At 48.3% G+C, this 19,710-nt stretch overlaps 2 protein-coding genes across 4 annotated transcripts in view; one reads left to right on the plus strand and one right to left on the minus strand.

Annotated features, from left to right (window-relative positions):
* CIAPIN1 (cytokine induced apoptosis inhibitor 1) overlaps nt 1-19,710 on the plus strand; it is a 135,845-nt gene that overhangs the window by 33,618 nt on the left and 82,517 nt on the right. The window lies entirely within an intron of this gene.
* Nucleotides 966-19,615, minus strand: DRC7 (dynein regulatory complex subunit 7). Of its 3 annotated transcripts, none has more exons than XM_061369058.1 (17): nt 19,506-19,615; nt 16,776-16,924; nt 16,173-16,332; nt 14,982-15,107; nt 13,037-13,231; nt 12,052-12,270; nt 11,235-11,345; nt 10,262-10,331; nt 9,636-9,764; nt 8,660-8,788; nt 7,529-7,743; nt 6,754-6,969; nt 5,575-5,685; nt 4,069-4,179; nt 2,871-3,065; nt 2,241-2,380; nt 966-1,217 (listed from the first exon to the last, which is right to left on the minus strand). In XM_061369058.1, the coding sequence occupies exons 2-17, from the start codon at nt 16,904-16,906 to the stop codon at nt 1,127-1,129; spliced, it is 2,349 nt and encodes a 782-aa protein (XP_061225042.1). In that variant the 5' UTR covers nt 16,907-16,924; nt 19,506-19,615; the 3' UTR covers nt 966-1,126. The 3 variants fall into 3 exon arrangements, with proteins under 3 accessions (XP_061225042.1, XP_061225043.1, XP_061225044.1); XM_061369059.1 differs by having other exon boundaries at nt 19,472-19,581; XM_061369060.1 differs by lacking the exon at nt 9,636-9,764.

The raw sequence follows: 19,710 nt of genomic DNA on the forward strand, positions 1-19,710 counted from the left end.
CAGCCCATTAGCTGCATAGGCATAATGAGCTGTAGTGGCTTCTGGTCTTAACACTGTGTTCATCTCTTAAAAACATAACAGACAACACAGGAGAGAAATGACTCTTGCAATAAGACAGGCAGTTGGGGTGGATGTTTCTCTGTAAAAGCTCTCTTGTATATCTATTACATTAAAATGGACAGCTAACATAAACCAAGAAGTTCAGCCTGCTCTAGTATATGCCTTATTTCAGGTGTGATGTCCCTTTCTCTCAGGTATCACAGGAAAGTGAGCTTCTGCCTTCCTCAGCTGCAATCAGTATAGTCTTCACTGAAGATGACCCTTAGAGGGACTGGACCTGTAGGTGTAACCCTCGTGGGTGTCTATAGTGCTCAATATACTACAGAGTACATCAGGGATTGTCTCCTACCAGGTTCAGGGACTCACATAAATACCAGTAAATGCCAAACATAGTGACTTCTGTTTGTGGATCTTGGGGAATTAACCAAAATACTTGATTATCTAAAATTTATTCAATTGGGAATGCTTTTGGATTTACTCCTGACTTTTTATCCTGTCTGCCAATATTTGTGAGTGGAGACATTCAAAGAGAAAAACAAAGATGTTAAAATCCAAAGCCTGACCTCTCAATGGTCAAAGACTTGTTGCATTTGTTGTGATCTTACAAGTTCAAGATCTTTGCTTGTGCTACTTACAAAACCAAATTACAGAATTAGAAATTTGCAAAAAATGTTATTTTGTTGGAAAAGAATCAGTATTACCAAATAATCCTCCTCCTCTTGTCAGCAGCTAGGGAGTAGGTTTGGAGGAGTCCTGCAATACAGTGTGCATAATTTGTAGTCACTTCTGAAGCAGACCTTAAAGGTGAGGTCTCACTCAGATGTGGGATCACAAGCATAATGAAATTACAGACAACCAATGCAAGTGTAGATGGGCCTTAAAAAAAAAGAAGGAAAATAAAAAGATAGGGGAATGCAACAAGTTTATTAAAATCTCCAACAATCTGATAATAACAAAAGATTTACTACTGCCATGTAGGAAGACCTTTCCACACTGTTTTTCCAGGCTGCTCCTCTCAGGCTTCTACACGGATTCCCAGTGTCTGATGTGTGAAGGAATAAGGAAATCAGATGTAACCGAGGTGCTCTGCTAGGTGAGGATCCATGCACAACTTATCTTTTAGAGCAAGGTATTTCTGTGGTGCCATCTGCTTTTCTCTAGAACAAGAAGGGGGATATCAGAGAAAAACTGCAGCAGGACATTGAGTAGGGTATTGTTTGCCAATGACACCAAGCTGTGTGGTTCGGTTGATCCGCTGGAGGGAAGGAATGCCATCCAGAGGGACCTTGACACGCTTGTGAGGTGGGCTGATGCCAACCTCATGAAGTTTAACCATGACAAGTGCAAGGTCCTACACCTGGGTCGGAGCAATCCCAGGCACAGCTACAGGCTGGGCAGAGAAGAGATTCAGAGCAGCCCTGAGGAGAAGGACTTGGGGGTGTTGGTCAATGAGAAAACGAACATGAGCCGGCTTCAGTGTGTGCTTGCAGCCCAGAAAGCAACCGTATCCTGGGCTGCATCAAAAGGAGTGTGACCAGCAGGTCGAAGGAGGTGATCCTGCCCCTTTATTCTGCTCTCAGTGAGACCTCACTTGGAGTATTGTGTACAGTTCTGGTGTCCTCAACATAAAAAGGACATGGAACTGTTGGAACAAGTCCAGAGGAGGCCACGAGGATGATCAGGGGCTGGAGCACCTCCTGTATGAAGACAGGCTGAGAAAGTTGGGGCTGTTCAGCCTGGAGAAGAGAAGGCTGCGTGGAGACCTCACAGCAGCCTTCCAGTATCTGAAGGGGGCCTATAGGGATGCTGGGGATGGACTCTTTATTAGGGACTGTAGTGATAGGACAAGGGGCAGTGGGTTAAAACTTAAACAGGGAAAGTTTAGATTGGGTACAAGAAGAAGTTCTTTACTGTGAGGGTGGTAAGGCACTGGAATGGGTTGCCCAAGGAAGTTGTGAATGCTCCATCCCTGGTGGTGTTCAAGGCCAGGTTGGACAGAGCCTTGGGTGACATGGTTTAGCGTGAGGTGTCCCTGCCCATGGCAGGAGGGTTGGAACTTGATGATCTTAAAATCCTTTCCAACCCTAACTGTTCTATGATTCTATGATTCTAAAATCTCCTCAGTTCCTGGGGGCTGACTTGTAGACCTCCCCTGGGCACTACTTAGGCAGTCCAGTTACCTGTTGAGCCTCTGCTCTAGAACGTTGATATGGAACATGGATTCAGAGCAACTAGAGAGGTAGTCATCCTTCTCCTTCGTGCTGAGCTGGTTCTTGTTTTCCTGAAACCACAGGTGTCTCTTTTGCAGCTCCTCCACCGCCTGTTGGGGGAGCAAGCAACCATGAGTCAGGGTAATGGAGAGCAAGGAGCAAAGACACAGAAGTGCAACTCAAAGTTCAGGGAGCTGAGAAGAAGGAAACCACAGACTGGAGCTGGGTTACTTTCATGGACGGCAGTAAGTTTGAGATGAGGTCTCACCGAACAACACAATGAGAGACATCAAAACGTAGAACAGCAAGAGGCAGCAAAACCTCAATGTGTTGCCTCCCTGTAGTGAAGAAGCACTGGGCACCTAAATTAGCTCTGAGATAGGGACTTTCACCCTGGGACTATTTTGTTCTTTGATCTCAGATGCTAACAACAGCAACAACAACAAAAAAAGTAAAAAAATAAAACTAGGCATGTTTATGGCTCTTTAATCAAAGGAGGTTTGTTTCTTGCCTGCTGTCACAATCAGATGCGTGTTTCCCTTCTGCCAGTGCAGAAAAGACTCCAAAAGCATGCACATCCTGGAACAAGACTGGGAATACCTTTTCAAGGTGAGCCTGGATGAGGTTGATTCTGTAAGTGAGATGATGCTTAAAATCAGTCAGGCAGTCATCTCTGGCACGCAGGGCTTGCACCTTGTTCAGCTTATCTGTGCAGCCATTGCGAATAAGGAAAGGTGCTAGGTAATGCAGGTCCTGTTTCTTCTGCCCAAGGAGCTCATCTTTCACGGTGCTCTCCTAGAGGGGAAAGGACAGAAAGAGCCATGGTCCCATTTACCTACTTCCCCAAACACCCCATGATAAATCAAAACAAAAGCCAAAACTCCTCCCCCTGTGGCCACCCCTGGAAGGAAATAATATTTCTTTTTCTTAGTTTGATTAAAATTACTGCTTTGCATTAGCTTTGCATATCAACTCTTTCCCAGTGTGGTTTTTATTCTGTAGTTTCTTTTCAATCATCCTTTTTAACACTTCTCCTCATTTCCTTGATTTTAAAGACGTCTCTTACGCAAAATGTGTAATCCACTGAAGTGCAAGAAGGGATCTATGAAATCTCTTTGTTTTAGGACAGGAAGACATTAGGACAGGGTGTTTTGACACAAGTTTATAGGCTGGTGAGTACCTGGTTCTTGCATCTTTGCCCCTGTTTGGGGCAGAAGTTTAGCATGTAAAATTTAGTACCACCTTTTATAACCTCTCTGTTCAGTCTAAACACCATTCACAAGAAGCATCCTGGAGATCTAGGAAAAGCTGAAAGTAATTATTATTTCTGTATTTGTCCAGAACGTTTCTGAGTTCCTAATTCCTCAACAGAGGTCCTGCAACAAAACTGGATGTGCAAGTAAGAATGAAACCCAAGAAACCAACTGATTCTTGTCACACAAAGAAGTGCGTGTTTGCCTAACAAGATGAACCTGGCTAGAAAGATGCACCTTGGAATCCATTCTTATACTCCCTGCTATAATCCCTATTCTCAGCTAATACTTGTTCATTATTTTATCAATTAAACAAAGTAAAACAACAATCTGTCTTGGTGATGCAAATTTTTCCAGAACTTCAAAGCATGATTATGCTGTTTTAATGGGAACTCAGCTGAAGTTGTGCTAACCTGCTAGGGGATCAGCCCAAGTATTTTAATGGTACTAACAGCTCCTCAGAGGCAGTTCTCAGACAGAAAAAGCTTTCTCTAGATTTACTTGCGTACATGTAAGAAATACTGGGATTAATGAAGTTGACCTACCATGGCTTCCTGCTGTCGTCTTCTTTCTTTGTTCCTCTCTCTATTATAAATTGGAACTGATAATTTAATATTGGCTTCTTCAGTCTGACGGATCTTCAAAATAGTTAACACCTTCCAAAAATCAAAGAAAGAGCCCTCAGCTTTCTTACAAAACAATAGCACTTTTACATGCTTGACCTGCTAGCCAAGCAGATGCTGTGTACAAGAAATGCAGCACAGGATTAAATACAGGAGATCTATTCATATTCTGCTGACAGGTCAAGCCAACAGTGTTTTTATATTTAGGTTGCTGCTCTGTATTAAATTCTTGAACACTATTATTGATATTACGTGTTAACAAAGCTCTTCTGAAGTCATGGTCTTGCAACTACTTCTGAAATTGCAGATAGCTTTGTCTTATTCTTTGTCTCAACAGGATATACAGCACAAACAACATGAATATTTTGTCTGTTGGTACATCAAGAGAGAGAAATTTGGCAAGGTATTCATGAGGTCACAGGGAACAAACTTCAAATTTCTGGAGAAAAAAAAAAGAAAGACTTCTGCAATCTTGTTCTTAATTATTACTAGTATTCTGGGCTAATAGAACTGAGTACTTCTCCAGCTCCTTCAGGGGCTCCTCTTCCTAAGCAAAACATTTACAAATATCCAGCAGCTTTTCCTCCATCTACTAGAATGGTTGTATTTAGCATGAAGTACTAGAAGTACTACATGAAGTACAAGTACAAAGAACATGGATTTGTTACAGGGTCACAGTGTGATTAGCAGTACAAGCAATGTATTTTATGAAGTATTTCCCTACAGCTGCTCTCACAAAAAGTTACTTCAATGTTTTGATTAGGACTTCCTGGAAATGCCTAGTAACCAGATATATAATATACAGTATCCTTTCTTTTTGGTCTCATTCTCAGGCAAAAGGCAGGTATGTTTCCAGATGCCCCAATTCATACACGGTCATTTGCTCCCTGAAACTGTCTTTCAGAGAATGAAGAGTAAAAGCAGGAAGTGGAAACTGTGTGACTCTCCATAAATACATTAAAGCTACATCTTTACTGAACAATGGATGGGCTGCAAGCTCAAGAATTCAGCATGGAGATCAGCTCTGTGGCACCAGTTTTATTTTTACCACAGTTTATGTTGAGAATACTTTGGCAACCAATCAGCTCAAATTATTTGGATGCTGAAGAGGCACTCTTCATCAGGGACTGTAGTGATAGGACAAGGGGAGTAGGTTCAAACATAAACAGGACAAGCTCAGGTTAGATCCAAGGAAGAAGTTCTTCCCTGTGAGGGTGCTGAGGCGCTGGCACAGGGTGCCCAGAGAAGCTGTGGCTGCCCCATCCCTGGCAGTGTTCAAGGCTTGGAGCAAGCTGCTCTGGTGGAAGGTGTCCCTGCCTGTGGCAGGGTGTTGGAACTGGGTGATTTTAAGGTCCTTTCCAACCCAAACTATTCTATGATTCCCATGCCTGACCAACTCTGACCCAGTGTGGGCACCTCCCCTGTTACCTCTGCTTCAGATTGCCGGACTTCTTCTTTCACCCACTTCTCTTTTGCTGTCAGCTCCTTCAACAAGTTGTACAGATGGAACAAACTCTTGCCTTTCTCAAAGGACCCTGCCTGGAAGCAGATGAACTAGTGAAGGCCAGTAGCACTCTCTGGGTGCATGGGACCAGATATTCTGCTATCAGAAATTGGCACAACTCTGCTACAATCACGATAGTGACACTGACTTCCATCACTGAAATATCTAACCCATAGAGAACACTTATTAGACTTCATTTTGATTTTGAATCCATCAGTAATGTGAGGCAGATGGCACATCTTGCACTTTTTATATAGTTGGAACCAGTTTTGCAGGATTAGAGATGAAAGTATGGCATTCGTGCCCTGTTTATGCTCCCCAGTGAGAAACAGAAACTTTAAGAAAACTTGCTTAACATTAAAAAATCCTGTATTTTTAATCTCTCTTTGATTTTCCTAAGTATATTTGTGCAGCGTCACTGCAGAATTTATGGTTACAGACTCACATCAATGATGTCAGTGGAGTGACACTCCCCCCGAAATGAATTTGGCTTGACGACAGCGCTCCACTTATTTCAGAACATCTTTTATTGAAGGCTATCTATCTATCAATCAATCAATCAATCATCTATCTACATATCTATTAGCAACACATTAAGCTTTAGCAACTTGTTCTGCATCTGCAGGGTAAGCTTTGTAAGATATAAGCAACAAAATGAACCAAGAAGTCCATGGCAGAAATGGATGGGATGCCTGGGATGCCTGCCTCTGCTCCTCTGCTGTACCTCTTCTTCAAGAGAGAGCAGCAGAGGAAATTTTGGCTTCCCTGCCATGAATCCACAGAACTGAGCGCAACAGCTGCTGAACCAGCACCTTGAAAGATCCCAGTGCCTGTGCTGCCTGATGACCAGGTCTAGGAAGATGACCTCAGGCATGGCCACAGCAAGCCTTTCATGCTACAGTATGTCCTACATTCCAGCATGGCAGTGCATCTCCAGGGGCATTTATGCTGTCAGCACAGAGGCTGTCTGTGAGGGAGGTGTGCACACAGAGCAGAGGGCAGCATGGAATAAGGCATGCTTGGAGTTCTTCCACTGACATTTCACTTTCCCTTTGTGTCTTATGCTCTAGAAAAACTTTGATATGAGTAGTTTTCCTTCATACCTGGTATGTGGTGCATGCTTCTAGGCTCATGAAGACTTCATGTTCTTCACTAGCCCTCTCTGGCAGTTTGTGGAAAAGCTTCTTTGAGGCAGTAATGTATTTATCTTTGAGGTGGTATGTCAGATGGATGTCCTCCTCTGTGATCAGAAAGATACATTCTGCGACATCTTCATCAGCAGGCTTTTCTGGGTTTCTGTGAAAACACTCCTTGATTTGCTAAAGGAAGTGAAAAAAGAGAGACAGAAGCAGATTAGACAAAAAAAAAAAAAAAAAATGGGAAGATTTGCAGAGTTGGGTAAAAGCCCAAGGGAAAAATTGGGCTTTTCTGCCTGGATTACAATGGCATCTCTTGGCCCATAGTCCTACTGTTCTTTCCTGTGCCAGAGGAAAATAGCACAAAGCTGCTTAACCTAAAATGTTATTAGTTTGGGGTCAGAACATGAGATCATTTTAGTAGTTTTTGAGTCCTGTGAAAATCTCATTCCAGTATCATAGTCAAGCTTTTTTACCTTCCTTCTGACACACATTTTCCAAGTCTTAGTTTCCCAGTTTCATTCTAGCTGCTCAATGCAGTTGGTGACAACTGGTCACACTGTAGCTCTCTGTCAGGCAACCAACCATGAGACGCAACAGCTGAGCAAGGCTCGGATACCTCATCTGGAGCTTTGCCTTGGCTGTGTCCACTGAAAATGAACCTAGAGCTCTAAGCAGTATGTTCTGCACAGTATAAATATCAACTATAACAGATATTCTTCTGTTCCTGCCTTGACCGTACCATGATAGGCTTGGAGTTCATGTCAGTTCTCTGTGTTTCCTCTCCTTGCTTGCCAAAGTCAACATGCCGGAGATAAAGAAAGTCATCCCGTCCCATGAAGTACTCTGTCATCTCAGTAGCGGTTTCAACACGCTTCTGGAGGCCATCAACTCGTGCCTCACTGTAAAACTCCATTGTATGTCCAGTCTTGGGCTCCAGCAACTTATAGGTGTGAGCTGAGGATGTAAGAGACATTAGCAGCTATGATACCGTGAATATGAGTGTGTCCAGAGGAAGTCTCGTTTTCTTCAGCAGCCAATAAATCAAATGCACCCAAGAGTGTAAGAAGGAAATGTAATCTCACTGTTGTGTACCAACATGCAGGATGACTTTGCAGAGTCACTGCCTTCCTTACACAGTAATGCAGCAGTGAGTGGAGCCTGGACCCTGCTTTTTCCAAATCAGGAATGGGCACAGCCTCTGAGTGAAATGCTGTTTAAGCAACAGATCTGATGCAGGACTTTCTCTCCCCCAGCTGCACAACACTGACAGACCAAAAGAGGGACTTTTTACATGGAAACTGGCTTTTGACAAGGGCCTGTTAGGACAGGACAAGGGGGAATGGCTTTACCTTGACAGATGGGAGATTGAACCAAGACCTTAGGCAGAAGTTCTTCCCTGTGCAGGTGCTGAGGCTCTGGCACAGGTTGCCCAGAGAAGCTGTGGCTGCCCTATCCCTGTCAGTGTTCAAGGCCAGGTTGGACAGGGCTTGGAGCAGCCTGCTCTAGTGGAAGGTGTCCCTGTCCGTGGAGGGGGTTGGAACTGGACAAGCTTTAAGGTCCCTTCCAACCCAAACCAGTCTGTGATTCTATAATCCTAAGGAGAAAGTTTCTACTTCTATCACCTCTGCTGGTAAATTAGATCACCACATATATGGTAGGTATGTATTTTTCTCCTGTTATGCTGGGGGGAGCACTCTCCAGGACTGTAAGCCAACAATCCAATTCTCTACTCTCTACTGGAGACCATACTATTTCTCTAGGCAATTCATCCCACAAGTTTTCAGCATCCCCACCATTGGGCTTTTGCCACTGCTGAAAGGATCCACACAGAGTCCTACCAGCTGCAGTGGCTACCAGATAACCTGAATACCTTTAAGACAGAGAGAATGTCCCTTGCTGAAGTAGTCTGTGGTCAGCTGTGTTTGTTTATTCACTTCTCTCCTAACCAGGATGTCTTCTCGGTTTTCAAACCACTCTCTCACCTCCACTGCATCAGTATCTGGCAGGAGACAAAGCATTTCACAACTCCACATCACCCTGTTGGAGGTGGTAAGATTCACATTCAGTGTCTGTGCAAGCACCCTGTGCTCCTGATGCAGTACAGTTGCTGGAACTGGCTCTGTGCACAGGGGCATTTTGTAGATGAATGCTAAGCTACATTTGAGTAGATAAATTATACCTTAGGAGAGATTATTCCTCTCCATCAACAAGAAGTAAAGTAGTCAGCTCAGGGGGAGAAGCTGGCATGGCACATGGCTACATTTAGGCAAGAGAAATTCCATCCCAAATACTTTATGATAGTGTCAGGAGTTAAGGAAAATGAGATGGGGACATTACACTATCCAGAAGGACTGAGGACAGGACACTGGATGTCCAATTAGGAATCTACACTGTTTCTTGGACCAAAGAATAATGCTTCTGAGTACAGAAATATCCACAGTCTGGGTATTTCCCATTCTGTGCCACAGAAAGGGCACAGTCTGGATATTTCTATGGCTTCCATCAGCACCAGTGGGAATAGTGATACTACCGGATCACATCAAACCAGACTTCAATTTCTCTGAAGACTGAAAATCCAAGCAGCTGACCTGTGGCACTGCACAGCCTCACCAATGGGCCGTAAAACAGACTCAAAATCCTCACAGGACCCCCTAGCAATGCTGAAGAGTTCTGGGGCTTGACAGACAGCCTGATGAAGCATTTGAAAATGCGGTAGACAGTTCCCCCTGAATGCAAAAGGAGGATGGGAAAGCACAAGAGAGACCCTGGCAGAAAGGGGACATCCTACCCCTTCCCACCAACAGAACCCGGTTATGTCTGCTCAGTTGCTGACCCATCCCTCTTACAGTCTGGCCCTGCATAGATGGTGAGGCGCTGCACCAGCCCATTGCCATTCAGGTATGGTGCCCATTTCTTCAGTTTTGCTTTGCTGTACAGAGTCGTCTTCTTCCCCTGGTAATAGCGCATCTCAAACTCTGCAGTGGGAGATAGAGGTGTCATAAAGATTTACTCCCTTGTATTCAGCCCAAGGAAAAAGAATTCAAGAGGGAGCAAGCCACAGTCTAAGGGAAGCCATGCACGTATTGATCACATTCAGCTGCCAGCAAAGCTGCTCAGATCCTGCCTTGAAGATGTAATAGTATAATAACTCATTTCTCTCCCAAAGCAGTTATTTGATAGTGCAGGGGCATAACTGGAACAGAAAGTCTATCCCAGGCAAAACTGGGATGATTTTTATCTGGCAGGACAACACTGTGTGTCTGTGCGAGGGGAGTTCTGGGAGGGTTCCCACCCAGCATGAGACAGTGCACCGAGGGCAAGCATTCAACCTAATGGCTGTTGCTGCCTCCATCTGCTGCACTTCACTGCTGTATCTTGTCCATCCTGAAGGGAGAACTCTTGAGCCAAACAAATATCCCAAATCCACTAAAAGGGTACCTGGGGGCAACGCAATATGCAAAAGAATACATACGTCTGGGAGATATCCGAATTGGGACTACCCACGATGGTGGCATGTCAAAACTCATTCTCTTCTCTCTCACCTGATGACACAGAAAAAGAGGTTTGCATTTCTGGCACCCTCACTTACTGTGCCAGGAGACCTTTTGGTGCAGTGCCCAGAGCTCAGACTCAGCTCAGGCACACTGTGGCACAGCTGTAAGAGCTGTGTTGGTCACACATAGCCCAAGGACAGAGGCAAGCAGCACACTACATTTATGTGGAAGGAGAGCTTTACCGCATCCCCACACTCTCAGTAGCACATCCCTACTCTAGGCTAATGTAATTATCTTCTGCTGGCTAATGTTCCTGCTGGACAGAGGATGAACAGGATACTCAGCATTCAAACTGATGACCAGTATTATGTAGATTGTGGAGGACACTTTGCTCTGTGGTTGTGGGCACAGTCTGAGAAGGCCAGATAACAGGAGGGAACATGCTTTTATTGGTGTTCCTCTGTCCTGCCATGCTGGTGCAGTGCTTGTTTTATCATGCTGTGTTCTCCCAACTGGACAGCATACCATGCTTCCAGTACCCAGCACTTTTTTTATGTTAGAGTACATACATACATTGTTTCTACACTTGGTTGGCAGCTCCACCTAGCAGCCTGGAGGGCTGGGTGCTGACCAGCAGGGCAAATATGTCCAGGAAAATGTCTGGTTTGACTTTATTTCTTTTACTGATTTCATCCCAAAGGTCAATGCACTGGAGGCCTACAGAGATGCAGAGCCACTGAGGACACCAGAAGTACCACGTGAAGTCCTGCTTCAAAAAGCATTAGAACTCTTCAAGATTGAGAAGGAATTAAAAGTGCCAAATAAAACCCAGCTGGAGTAATAAGTGACTTAACCTGGAGGGGGCAGCAGGCAGGCAGACATACGTGGGCCTATGAGCATACCAGTTAAACAAAGCATCCCCACTGCACAAGAGCCATTTGAGTCACTCACTGTGTCACTGTCAAATAACTCTTCTTTCTCCTTAGGGAGCAGCTGAAGATGGTTGCTCTCTGAAAGCATGATTTCCCAGCAGGTAGCGTCACGCAAGTCAAAGATGAGATCCTAGGCCATACAGAGGAAACCCATTTAGCTACAAGGGCACTGAACTGAAGGCTGCCTCTGCCCGCCTGCAGTGCTCTGGACCTGGCTGGCTGTCAGGTTATAAAGGACAGACCTTTATAACCCTGAGAGTTATAAAGGACAGACCCTGCATCTCACTGAGGTCGGTGTCAGACCCATCGCTGGCTGGTGGGACCCCAAAGACTGCCCCTGTGGTCCTGCAGGGACCTGCAAAGGACTGCAGACCCCTTTCCTCATGATGCCTCTGCCACACATGAATCTCTGCCTTCTTCCCTTGGGCACGTATAGCCCCAGAGTCAAGTTGCTCTAAATCAGACTCTTGGCTGGTAGACTTTATATCAGCTGGGGAGTAGCTGAGGTGTGGGAAGAGCCTAATCAAGATCTTTCCTGATGGGCTCAAAACATCCTTTGCCTTAAAAGCTGTTGTTTGGGAGAATGAGCATCCATCCAGCCTTAAAAGCTGACATTCTAGCACTCTAGGGGTTTAATAGGTATGATCTGTGTTTGCTAGCTTGGGGTCTGGAATGTCCTGGAGTAGTTCAGAGTCTATGTCATCACAGCAACATGACCAGAGCCAACACAAGGAATGGTTAAGTGGAACTGGGATCACAACTGATCTTGGACTTCCCCAGGACTCTGGTTAGCTCAACTGTCCCTCCCAGGCATGGGGTGCTAAAGGGCTCATTACCTTGCAGCCGTGCCTGCAGTCCTGCATATTCACCCAGTAGTTCCTGTGGTTCCAGACGCTCTCAATCCCAAGGAAGCGTTTATCTGTGGTGTTATGCCTGTTTCCCGTGAAGGGGTTGATGAAGAAGGTCTCAGGAACCTGCCTCTTCCCAGACAGAACCAAAACCCATGCATGCACCCGCAAGCCATGCAAAGGTTCATGCTTTGGCTTTCCTGCTTCCTGTATCACAGAGGACAGAACAGTAATTACTGCCATTTTATTGCTACTTAGTCTAACCCAATGGCAATCTTATTCTCTCCTCTGACCAATTCTAAAGGTCTCCAGGGACTTAACACTTTTCTGAAGAGTGAGGTAGCACATGCTCAGTACATACAGCTATCCCAGCACACGCTGTGTTCGCAGAGGCCAAGTGCTCATCTCCATGCTCAGGATTGTGTCATACTTCACAGAGGAGGCCATTGAGCTATTTTCCTTGGTCAGCCATCCTCTGTATCTCATCTCTTGACCCTGAAGTTTACAGTGAGGTGGACCTTTTTTGCTCACCTTGTCTCTTTCCTTGTCCTTCTGAGAAGCTTCAGTTGCTGCTGCCTTCTTGGCCTCCTGCTGAAGCTCAAACTTGCTCTGCATGTCTCGTAAGGGCTTAATTCTATACTTTTTCTTCATCTTCTCTTTTGGTACCTGTGTCTACAAAAGCAGGGTATTGCTGTGAAACTCAACAGAGATCAACCTGGCTTACAGGTACCTCTCAATTCCCAGCCCTTGGCCATTTGCAATACTGGCCCTAGTGAGCAGGAATTCAGTGAAGTCAAAGAAGCCTCTTAAGGAACTGTAGAAACTCACTCAAAAGATTCATTTGGTGAGGTCCCTGTTTGGTACAGACTGAAACCCACTGTGGGCCTGAAGCTGTTCCTCTTAGCTCACCTCTGGAGCTCACTGGAAATGAAGAGGCTAGGCATGCATGCTGGGCCCCCCCTGCAGGTCTCACCTCCGGCGGCTTCCTGAGCAGTGGGCACAGCTCCTGCGTCTCATCCAGGGTGCATATCTCAAGGATGGCATAGCCCTGCACGCAGTAGGCATCATACCCGGCCCCAATCAGCATGGAGCACAGCAGCACACTGAAGTCAAAGCAGTTCCCTCGCTGGTGTTTCAGGGTGGTGGTTGGGGAATAAAGTGAACTGGGCTTGAAAGAGAGAGATACATGTCTGCAGTGCTTGTCTTGTGAAGCTGAAACATACACCAGGCAGAAAGCAGGAGAGGTAAGAGGGCATTGCCCATATCCCTGGGTTCTGCACCCATAGAGAATCTGTTACATAAAATTCCTATATATAAGCCACTGTGGGAAAATTATTTGACTTATATTCAAAACATGAGTGGGGCTGGGATAGAGAAAATTGGGTTTCCCTCTTGGCGGGGACAATCAAGAGAAGAAATCCAAACCGGATGTAGAATGACCAACGATCTGCACACAAGAAAGCCACTCAAATCACACTGTCCAACAGTACATCAGCCCCAAGAGCAAAGATATGAAACTGTGTGCCTCTGAATTACTGGACTGTTGGTATAGCAGCCACCTCGGTTAATTTTTTTTTGTTGTTTCTGTGTTTGCATCTGGGCTCACTGTAGTGCAGAACTAACATTTATGTTCAAAATAGATATTGTCAAACCCGACCCAACTATGCCTGCTCCAACGACCATTTACCATGCAAGAGCATCAACTACCAATATTAAATTGGTGGATCAGGGAGACATGAAGGATGACTTCTTTACACAGAGTATCTTAAGAGTCTGTTGTTTTGTTTAATTTAACTGACAAGAGAGAGCTTCAGAATCTTACCTGGTGCTGCTGGAGTACTGATGGTGCAATCACCATCCCTGGAACTGTTCATAAACTGTGCAGACAAGGCCCTTAGTGACATGGTTCAGAGGTGGCCTTGGCAGTGCTGGGGAAGGGTTGGACTTGATCTTAATGGACTTTTCCAACCTGGGTGATTTAGAACCTCATGGTTCTAAAGGAAATCAGTAATCATCTATCGAACCACAAATGGCACCTTAACACCTGTGTGACCCTAAGCACGGCACAGTGTAAGGGGACCTGCAAGGTAAAGGGTGCACAAAGGGATGCAGACAGGTTGGTCGGACACAAGGGACACTGACAGGATGATCAAAGGCTTTGAGGAAATACCCTTCTAACATGACAGCCACAGACCCCAGAAGTCCTCTCCAAGGTGGCTGGGAAAATTCTGACCCAAATCTGGTGACAAATTTAACCATAGGGAGAGATAGGCAGGACAAGCTCATCCAACTGCTGAAAATTTAATGCTAAACACAACTCTGGAGAAGGGCTTATCTTCCACCTCTAGCTGGTCTGTCTGCAATGTTTTAAAGCAAGACTCATAAGCTAAATTCACACCAGCCAAGAACTTGCCCAAATTTTGGCATCATTCCGTCTTGCCAGTTGAGAAATCTCCCTTCAGCCACTGCAAAATATCCCCAAAACATGGATAGAAGTGTCTAGCGCCCCTAAGAACAGGTCACAGAGTTCAAACATCATCCCCTAGGCTTCATACACTCCTTTGTTCCAAGGTGTTTTGGTCTTTGAGGGGAATCTCATCACCATTGTAACCCACAGTGGAGAGCTGGTCATATGGGATGACTGGGAGCAGGGTCAGGCCCCATCTTGCTGAAATGGTGCTTAACTCCTGGACAGGTACCACACTGCACATGTACTGGGATTACAGGTTCAGAGTGTGCAGGGCCTGGAAAGATCAGGGGATTGCCTAAGTAATGAGGGGATGAAGGAGAGGCCAGAGGCCTTTGTAATCCAAGCCACTGGGGTTTCTACATTGTGTCCTGCCACCTCTGGCACATTGTGTCCCTCTGGCACCTCCATTATGTGGCTGTTTCTGATGCGACTGCAGCCCCTTTCTTACCAGAGTGATAGGGCACTCGAGGGGCTCCATGACGAGGTAATCTGAGACGAAGCTGGCACAGCCATCCCAGTCATACAGCTCCGTATAAGGCAGCAGGGTTGGCCTCACCGTTGTGCTCACAAACTTCTGTAGGGCAACAAGAGGACTTTGGTCACCCAACAGATGCCTGAGAGAGTCTCTTGTCCAAAGCCATCCTCAGAACATCCCTGGATGTGACAGCTCACGTTCAGGACCTCCTTACAGCATATCAACAGCATCAGAAACCCTCCTCACCAGTTCCAAGATGGAAATTGTACAGGTTGAGAGACCATCTGCTTGTCAGTTGCCTAAAAACTCAAGCTCAGCCCAGATACATTACAGGTGTGAGCCAGTTCTGCTCTTAGTTTTCAAGCAAGACAGCTATTGCCCTTTCCAGCTTTTCACAACATCCAGCATTTTTTGCCTAGCATGTTAATCGTAGAATCATAGAACGGCTTGGGTTGGAAGGATGCTTAAAGCTCATCCAGTTCCAGTTCCCTGCCACAGGCAGGGACACCTTCCACTAGACCAGGTAGCTTCAAGCCCTGTCCAACCTGGCCTTGAACACTGCCAGGGATGGGGCAGCCACAGCTTCTCTGGGCACCCTGTGCCAGGGCCTCAGCACCCTCACAGAGAAGAACTTCTGCCTAATGTCTAATCTAAACCCACACTCTTTCAATTTATACTAAATGCTGGGGAAAGCTGATTGATAGTAGCAATTCCAGATGCCTGTACCAGATCAGGTACAGAACTTGAGAGCAGTTGTGAAGCTTGGATCCAATCCTAAACAAAACCAGACACAAACTTCCATGTGCCCTCCCTTCCCTCTAACTTCTGCGAAGTTCAGAGGAAGATCTAACTCTGGATTCAGATTCCACATCTGTGGTGAAGTCTGAACTTTATCTATTTCACGTGTTTCTTTTACTTTCCTTTATGTTTCTACAGTCTTTCCTGTTTCCAAAGCATTGAGCTGCAGGGCTGTGAGCTCCCTGCAGCCCACAGGGCACCACCATCATGTGTGTGCTACAACACTTGTGGATTTGGACAGCTGGGGTGTTCCTGGGGTGCTGGGTGCCTGTTCAGAGTGCTGTGGGCACACCAAGTGGGTTCCCATTCCCAAGGAAGGGCTGTCCTTGCCTAGCACATGTGCCCGAGCCCCACACCACCCCATACCTCCACTCCACACTCGTTGACTGGGTGGAGGAAGAGCGGCTTGCGGTTAGGGCAGAGGTGAATATACTGCTGGAGGAAATGGTCAGCGATGTGCAGCAGCTGCTTTTCCTTGGGTGAATTGGTCTTATACGAGGACGGTAACTGGGACACGTCGACAGAGCTGCAGCCAAAATCAATTCCAGGGCAGGAGGCGGCAAAAAGACAAGAGGTAATAAGCCAGGAGCAATTCAGGCAAGATGACCTGCTATCAAAACATGGCAGGGACTCCCTCTTCCCTAAGAACAAAGGGGATCATATCCATTGTCATGATTTTGGCATAGCCAAGCTTCTCTGGAGTGATGGCAAGCTGACATACACCCAGAGGCTGAGGGGATCTTTGTATAGTGACATGACAGCAGCGAATGCATGTGCAGTGAAGTGAGTCACTTTGTCTTACTTACATGTGCCCACTCTTGCACAGACAAACCAGGCACGTGAAACTCGCACGCTCCCCTCCCTGTGCCCAGGGCCCACGTGTACCATCCACATACGTGCCTTCCCCCTGTGGACCCCATAGGAATCATCTATGCTAATACCACCAACCAACTGACACACATGACTTACTGCTTTGGGACACAGTCTTGCTCCACAGGCACCTTTGTCTCCACATCCTGGAGGTCGTCACTGACTGCCAAACTCCCCAGCTTTTCTTCCACTGTTTGTTCATCTTCCTCCTTCTCCTCCAGGGCGTCCATTCTGCCTCCTCTGCAGAACTACAGTACCACGGAAAACTCTGGGGTGGGACCCAGATACACAGCAACACAGAAACATTAGCGTGCTGGCCACAGTCACTTAGTATGTGAGCACAGCCGAGTTGTAACAGTGAGGAGTGAGCATGAATCTGAGGTCAAACTGGGCTTGATGAATAAGCGGCTGCATGCTGCTGGGTGCCATACTAACCAGGGGACCCGGGCTCAGCACACCATGCTGCATGCTGCTGGGTGCCATACTAACCAGGGTACCCGGGCTCAGCACACCATGCTGCATGCTGCTGGGTGTCACACTAACCAGGGGACCCGGGCTCAGCACACCATGCTGCATGCTGCTGGGTGCCATACTAACCAGGGATCCGGGCTCAGCACACCATGCTGCATGCTGCTGGGTGCCATACTAACCAGGGGACCCGGGCTCAGCACACCATGCTGCATGCTGCTGGGTGCCATACTAACTAGGGGCCCTGGGCTCAGCACACCATGCTGCATGCTGCTGGGTGTCACACTAACCAGGGGACCCGGGCTCAGCACACCATGCTGCATGCTGCTGGGTGCCATACTAACCAGGGGCCCTGGGCTCAGCACACCATGCTGCATGCTGCTGGGTGCCATACTAACCAGGGAACCGGGCTCAGCACACCATGCTGCATGCTGCTGGGTGCCATACTAACCAGGGGACCCGGGCTCAGCACACCATGCTGCATGCTGCTGGGTGCCATACTAACCAGGGGCCCTGGGCTCAGCACACCATGCTGCATGCTGCTGGGTGTCATACTAACCAGGGGACCCGTGCTCAGCACACCATGCTGCATGCTGCTGGGTGCCATACTAACCAGGGGACCCGTGCTCAGCACACCATGCTGCATGCTGCTGGGTGTCACACTAACCAGGGACCCGGGCTCAGCACACCATGCTGCATGCTGCTGGGTGCCATACTAACTAGGGGACCCGGGCTCAGCACACCATGCTGCATGCTGCTGGGTGTCATAATAACCAGGGGACCCGGGCTCAGCACACCATGCTGCATGCTGCTGGGTGTCACACTAACCAGGGACCCGGGCTCAGCACACCATGCTGCATGCTGCTGGGTGCCATACTAACCAGGGGCCCCAGGCTCAGCACACCATGCTCCATGCTGCTGGGTGCCATACTAACCAGGGGACCCGGGCTCAGCACACCATGCTGCATGCTGCTGGGTGTCATACTAACCAGGGGACCCAGGCTCAGCACACCATGCTGCATGCTGCTGGGTGTCATACTAACCAGGGGACCCAGGCTCAGCACACCATGCTGCATGCTGCTGGGTGCCATACTAACCAGGGGCCCCAGGCTCAGCACACCATGCTCCATGCTGCTGGGTGCCATACTAACCAGGGGACCCAGGCTCAGCACACCATGCTGCATGCTGCTGGGTGCCATACTAACCAGGGGCCCGGGGCTCAGCACACCATGCTGCATGCTGCTGGGTGCCATACTAACCAGGGGCCCCGAGCTCAGCACACCATGCTGCATGCTGCTGCGTGTCATACTAACCAGGGTACCCGGGCTCAGCACACCATGCTGCATGCTGCTGGGTGCCATACTAACCAGGGGCCCCAGGCTCAGCACACCATGCTCCATGCTGCTGGGTGCCATACTAACCAGGGGACCCAGGCTCAGCACACCATGCTGCATGCTGCTGGGTGCCATACTAACCAGGGGACCCGGGCTCAGCACACCATGCTGCATGCTGCTGGGTGCCATACTAACCAGGGGCCCCGGGCTCAGCACACCATGCTGCATGCTGCTGGGTGTCATACTAACCAGGGGCCCCGGGCTCAGCACACCATGCTGCATGCTGCTGGGTGCCATACTAACCAGGGGCCCGGGGCTCAGCACACCATGCTGCATGCTGCTGGGTGCCATACTAACCAGGGGCCCCGAGCTCAGCACACCATGCTGCATGCTGCTGGGTGCCATACTAACCAGGGTACCCGGGCTCAGCACACCATGCTGCATGCTGCTGGGTGTCACACTAACCAGGGGACCCGGGCTCAGCACACCATGCTGCATGCTGCTGGGTGCCATACTAACCAGGGATCCGGGCTCAGCACACCATGCTGCATGCTGCTGGGTGCCATACTAACCAGGGGCCCGGGGCTCAGCACACCATGCTGCATGCTGCTGGGTGCCATACTAACCAGGGGACCCGGGCTCAGCACACCATGCTGCATGCTGCTGGGTGCCATACTAACCAGGGTACCCGGGCTCAGCACACCATGCTGCATGGTCGTGCTGCACTCCCTGCTTGTCCTGCCTTGCTGCTTCCTCCGACTCGCTTGGGCTCCTGCCAGCTGGAAGCCGGCTCTGGAACCCTCCAGGGGCCAGCTGATGGCCCTGCCACAGCCTGCGGGGTTACACGGAGCCGAGCCAGCCGCGCAGGGACCTTGAAGCAAGCGGGCCGTTCCGCCGCGCTCAGCAGCCTCCAAGGACAGGGGCTGTTTGTTACTGACATCCTCCCGAGGACTTGGGGGCTGTTTTTCTCCCGCTCTCCGTGGTCAGGCTGACCCGTGGGGCACGCACAGGTATCTGAGGCACAGACCTTGCAGTTGGGGGGACGGAGGGCCCAGCCCTGCTCCCCGGCTTCGGCACTGCCTCTGCGGCCCCGCTCTGCCGCTGCCGCTCCCAGTCCGCACCGCTGCTGCCCAGCACCCGCACTATGGCAACGGCGGCACAGACGCCGGGCCGAGGCCTGCGGCCTACCCCGGCTTCCCCCGGGGCCTTCCCCCTCGCTTACCCCAGCCTTC

This window comes from Neopsephotus bourkii, unplaced genomic scaffold (assembly GCF_033783945.1).
Source record: "Neopsephotus bourkii isolate Nb327-2 ecotype Australia unplaced genomic scaffold, CSIRO-AGI_Nbou_v1 NB_1474, whole genome shotgun sequence".
Lineage (NCBI taxonomy): Eukaryota > Metazoa > Chordata > Aves > Psittaciformes > Psittacidae > Neopsephotus > Neopsephotus bourkii.